We start from the raw sequence: 6,226 nt of genomic DNA, 5'->3' as shown, positions 1-6,226 counted from the left end.
AATCTATAATTGGTTAAATTTAAACTCTTAAGCGGCGTCTACAAATGGGCAGTAGCAGTAATAGATTAAGGAGTAACACACCGGAGTAAGCTGTTTTTTCGGTGTAATAGGGCGTAGAATAAGTCCGTAAGCGAAATAGTTGAAATCCATTTCCTACGGCGACTTTTTTACTCTCCGGATGATCCAATATACTTTGATTGAAAGTACGGCAGAAAATAGGTGATGCAAATATTTCTATGAATTTATTCTATACCCTACTTCATACTTTACGCTATACAATTAGGTGCAGTAATATTATAACGGATTGTTAAATTAAAGTCGACAATAATTTTTCCAACAATGTAACCGTCGCCAATGAACTACAATCTTACAATAAAAGTAATCTTTACGTTAAATAAAGATGATTGTGAGATGATGCATATAACAGTTAAATGTCATACATTTCGTCATACGTATGTATTGTGGTATACATGATTAGATACTCGAACATAAAGCGGCGTCTACGATAAGCAGTAGTAGTAATGGATTAAAGAGTAAGCATTAGGAGTAAACTGTAGGATTAAAGTCCCCTTATGTCCGAGTAACTACAATGATATATAAGTAAAGGTTACAATAAACCAATGTGAAAATTGCATCGATTCCTATTGCGCGCGTTTTGTGTTACTGCTGAGCTCTCATTGGGTGAGAGTAAAAAAGTCGCCGTAGGAAATAGATTTCAACCATTTCGCTTACGGACTTATTCTACACCCTGTTATATCGAAAAACCAGCTTATTCCGATGTGTTACTCTTTAATCTATTACTGCTACTGCCCATTTTAGACGCCGCTTAAGGAGACTTTAATCCTACAGTTTATGCCTATTGTAAACGCCGCTTTATATCTCAAAAACTACTGCTTAAATTAAAAATTTACAAAGAACTTTTTTACTTAATTTTTCGAAGACTTTTTCACTATGATATTTTGATTCGCGAATTTTGGACACCCTGTATATGCATATCTCTAAAATTTATATATTATAAACTATATTTAATGAACAAGATATCCTTAAAATGTAATCAGTACTTACTTGCAATGGTTTGTATTTTCGTAACATTTTAATAAAATAGTTGTAATGCGTAATATAGATGGTTACAACTAAAAATTGTATTATTTCTGAGACTCATATTTCATGAAGGATTTATAAATTATTGACTAAAAACTGTCAAATAAGTATTTTTCTCAGAAAAGCATAAATTCATCGCCAAAAAAACTAAATTGCCTTTTTCTCCTTCAGTAATACTTGTGATATGTATTACAAAGAATTGTAACTGAGAATTTCCGATACACATTTTATGAAGGATTTATAAAGTATTGAATAAGAACTAGCTAACAAGTGTTTCTTTTTTCTTAGAAAAGCATAAATTTACATGTACATCACTAGGATATTTGTGAATTGCTTTTCTCTCTCTACAAAAATAAATCATCAAATAGTGGATCGATATTTTTCTGAAATATAATATATGTAATTTAATTACACCATTTTAACAAATAATTAATCTTATAGCAATGATGACATATATGTATCATATACCACATGTACCCTTTACAGTCTTTACACATATATGTATGTGTATGTGCGCACTGCATTGCGCTACGTATTTCTACTAACATTTATCCCATCTCTTGAAATTAAAAGTTACATCAAATCAGTTTGCTTTGTAATACAATGACATAAAGAGATGATATAAAGAAATGTCCTTGGCTTTGAATAAATCAAGGCAACATTTCACGAAGGTTCGTTACACTTTGCTGGACTCGAAACTTTTTCTAAACTGTGAAAGCGAATTATGATCCGCGGTAGTTGGAAGAGAATTCTTTTTTACATTATTACAAAAACGCCTGACCGTCCATTACTTCATTTAATGAATTTATATTACATGAACTTTGGATTAAACATCTCTATAATTAATTTAGAACGATAATCTATCTAACTTGTTATAACTTTATTTTACTTTCCCAATGATATCGATACTAAATGACTATCAATTTTTAGGGACGAATAATAGTGGACGATTATTATGATGAATATCAGAATTATCAACCGGTAGTGGGATTTCGCCAGCCCATTGTCGTGAAAGAAGAGCCGAAGAAAAATCAGGACTTTAGCAAGATTCCCGGAATCCCCGGAATTGATTATCCTCTCTATCACACGGTGCCGCCCACGAGTTTTTCCTGCGCACATGTTCCGGTAGTACCGGGAATGTACGCAAACGTAGAAACCGGTTGTCAGGTACATGTTAATACTTTATTTACTTTTAATATTTTATATATTGACTGTTACTAAGCTGTTACAAGAATCTTCGTTCTTATATAAAAATAATCAGAATCAAATCTTCTTAATAAAAGTTTATTTCGGTGATGGATGACAACAGTAAGAGAATGATATATGTAGATACTCGCGATAAATTAAAGTCGATCGGGCTGATGTTAAGAACCTACATAATTCAAGCATGCCTGTAACTTTGGAAAGTACGGCGCCATTATTTAAGGAATGAATGACGCAAAAGTATGAAACATTAAAAACGTATTACGTACATCGCGAGGACTTCAGCAGCGTTAAGGTAGAAAAATATATAAGTAACGCGTTGTTTCGCGTACAACTGGTTTGCAAGCAAATAAAAAGATGTTATACCCAGCTTATATTACATCTGCATTTTAGCCACGTGAAATTGATGTCAAAATGTAAATACGTAGCATTTATAACGGATTATATTCGATGAATAAATAAAACGGAATTAAATAAATGTTGAAGATAACCCATCGCGGTACCTCAGGTACCAATGATAATAATGTATTTGTAAACTGACGTTCTCCATGAGGTATTATGCGCTTTCCGTGTCGTGTTCTGTCGTACAAAACGACGACGGAGCCGCGCTCGGCGAGCAAGGTAAAATCATTCCAGCGATTTCGACCGCGCGCAGCGTGAGCCGCGCGCGCGGTCAAAGTAGAGCGGATTTATTATGTAAGAGAACGGGCTGGCATTATTAAAACCTCAAGGCAACGCGGGAGTAAGAACCGATCTCGCTTCCAGTGAAAGACAAACTCTGCAGCGGGAGAACAGTCTTGGCAAATTGTTATCGTAATTGAGCTTGATTCAGCCCCTCGCGGTGTGTCGAGAGATACGCTGAATATATAACTTTGTCTTCTCTTGCTTCCTTTCAACGATCTTCGTGCGTAGCATCTTTCGAAAAAGATGTCCCTTCTCACGAATTACCTCTGATAATTAATTGATTGTCTGTAACGCGAAGTAACCCGAAGTTTATGTTATGACGACAATAATATATTGTCATGGAAAAATACAGGATGCCGCCGGTTCTTTTCATAAACAATAAAAACGCACTGACATAAATGACGTTACGTGACTCAAATGCCCCGTCATGCATCGCAACTTGATTTCCAGAGCGCGCGCGCTAAACTTTCCTTTTCAAGAATGTCATTTGCTTCCTTTGTATTTCCTTAAACCTGACTTCTTTCCTACCGTTTCACGTCGCTCCTATTATTTTCAGTAAACTTGCACAACGTGTTTCGCATTAATTCCTTAATTACGACGTTTATGTAACAGAAAGGCATCATATTAGCCTTATTATTCGACCAGTTTACACCAGTTACACGGCTTTCTTTATTCCGCATTATCGATATATAGAAATTCCAATTGTGTGTGTGCGTGAATTTAAAATAATTTTTAAATGAATTTTGGATAAGATTATGTACCGTTTAATTTTTTATGTACATTATATATGTATATACGTGTATATATAATATGCAATAATATTGTTACAGGCATATCACGTTTGCCATGACGGGCGTGAGGGGCATCAGGGTGCCTCCTTTTTATGCACTAATGGAACACTTTTTAATCAACATGAATTTGCGTGCGACTGGTGGTACAATGTTAATTGCGCTGATGCACCATCTCTTTATAGGTAAAGTTTTTTTTAGATTATTTCAATACAGATCTCTGCGATGAGAGTCAAAGAAAACAATGGAAACGTTTTGTAACGATTTTATAATATACGTTAATTAATCAAATATAATTTATTAATAGAGTTATTCTTTGTATTTATCTAATGCTATGTTTGCAGGGTAAACGAAGACCCATTGAAGAATCCGTACGTACCAAAAGAGACAAAGGACGCTATTCGAAAGAGATTGCAGATTGTCGTGCTGTAAATGTAAATTGGCTGCATATAGCTGATTATTTTGATATTTACATTCTCACATAAGCCTTATTTATAATACTTGCTCGTGTGTCTCTTGTCAAGATTAGTAATAAAAAAATAAACAGTTAATGTATATACAGATGTTAATTTTTTTTATTAACAATCAGTGCTACTCATTTTCTCCACGTATAACACGATTAATTGCCTAAATTCAATCCTCAATTTTCTGTCGATTAACTCGTAAATTTACATCCCTGTCAACGGAGATAGCATGGCATTCAGTCAGTTGCATTCATCGAGAAACATGAAAGCGAGTGTTAAGATAGTGAAAGGGAGAGAGTATGAAGTATCCTGAGGGAAGTACATCGCGAGTGAAATTGACACGTAGGATTAATCTCTTCTCTATTTTTCTCGCACAAAATCACCCTCCATCTAGTTGTATTTCCAGTTTTGATACGTATTCTATGTAAAATATGGTAGTCCATAAAATAAATTGATGCGGATAGGATCTAGCAAATAAATATTATAAATAGAACTGAAAGCCTAAAGCTAATACATATTTACGAGTGCAAAAAAAAGATTAATATAATAACTTTACCAGGAAAATATATGCAAAATTATAAACATCTTGATATACCTGGTAATCAGAGTTGCTATACAGCCATGTTCTGTGTTGCATTCACTTAGATATGATGTCAACATGCATTTAATGATTTAATTATCGTGCTGCATCTTGTGAAATCTTGGTAGCGACTTTCTGACTTCCGCATGTATTTACACCAGTCCTCCAGTCAGCGATGGTCATGTCTCGATGCACACACGTAAATATTCGATTGCCATTAATTACCTGGCGAGAAGGATGAAAGTCGTAGATACCAATCTAAAGTGATCATTGCTTTCAGAGAGAGTATATTGTTGGGTGAATCCAGTGCGTGTGAATATTTCTCTCGTAATAAATTAAATGTCGAAAGACACATTGGCTAAATTAAGTAGTATATTGCAAAAGAAACAATGTTAATTTCTGAAACTTGTTAATTAAAATTCTTTTCAATAATAATAATAATTTGAATAAGATCGCCTATGTGAATAACACAACTGAACTTCTTTTACTTAACAAAAATTCAACTCTAAATAATTATTCAACTAAAATTCTTTTATTTAAAATAACATTTTCTTCCCACTTCAATTTCCGCAATCTTTCCAAAACATAATGAGACATACATAAATCTTGTTGCATTGTAATTTTATTAAATTTTTTTATTTTTTAAATTATTAAGTAAAATGTGATTTTGTGTGATTGTGTATGAAAGGGGGGGGGGCGCGCGTTCATGTAAATGTGTATACGTATATGTAAATTTTTATTAGATGATAACGGATCTTACAAGTTTAATTGATGGAATATCAGCAAGAATATATTAATATATTGTAACTGTAAAGGAAGAGAGATTGCAAACTCTTGCGAAAATCAGAGACAGGGTATTACGTAGGTATCGACTAGGAAGTAAAGTCAAGGACGTTACTTGGCTCACTTTCGTTATCGAAAGGCTGTGAACGTCTTTTACAGCACGGAACGGATAAGTCGCGAAGCGGATAAGAGCCGCCCTTTCTCTAGGACGTTCGAAGCTAATAATGAGCTTGGTAACCACAGACAGATATAGATAGGTTAAACACGCAATACACAATTCTCGCGCGGATTTGCAGCGTTCTCTACGATTTTACTCGGCACCTTAAGTACCGGATTGACAAACGGAACTCTAACACAAGAAAGTTCTTAATCGTAATGCCAGTTTAACTACAATGAGTTAGTTTTATTGACTTAATCATTATAGGATCTTAGTAACATTTGCCATATGTATACACGGAGAGAATTTTTTTTTAAATTTATCCTGCAAATAGTGATTATTGTTATGTTGTTAGATAATAACACTTAAAACTAGCTGCAATTGTAGTATTCTACATGGAGAGAATTTTCTTTTAAAATTTACCCTGAAAATCATGTTAATTATGAGATAATATAGTATTTAGGCA

At 33.9% G+C, this 6,226-nt stretch overlaps 1 protein-coding gene across 1 annotated transcript; it reads left to right on the top strand.

Moving 5' to 3' along the window:
• The first annotated feature begins 1,730 nt into the window (after positions 1 to 1,730).
• On the top strand, positions 1,731 to 4,333 carry LOC105451335. Its single transcript, XM_011691701.1, has 4 exons — positions 1,731 to 1,772; positions 2,032 to 2,268; positions 3,819 to 3,961; positions 4,121 to 4,333. Exons 1-4 carry the CDS (start codon positions 1,731 to 1,733, stop codon positions 4,206 to 4,208), a joined length of 510 nt encoding a protein of 169 aa, XP_011690003.1. The 3' UTR covers positions 4,209 to 4,333.
• Positions 4,334 to 6,226: the final 1,893 nt, after the last annotated feature.

This window comes from Wasmannia auropunctata, unplaced genomic scaffold, assembly GCF_000956235.1.
Source record: "Wasmannia auropunctata unplaced genomic scaffold, wasmannia.A_1.0 LD336053.1, whole genome shotgun sequence".
NCBI lineage: Eukaryota > Metazoa > Arthropoda > Insecta > Hymenoptera > Formicidae > Wasmannia > Wasmannia auropunctata.
The sequence above is the reverse complement of the archived record's forward strand: the minus strand, read 5'-3'. Positions and strand labels throughout refer to the sequence as shown.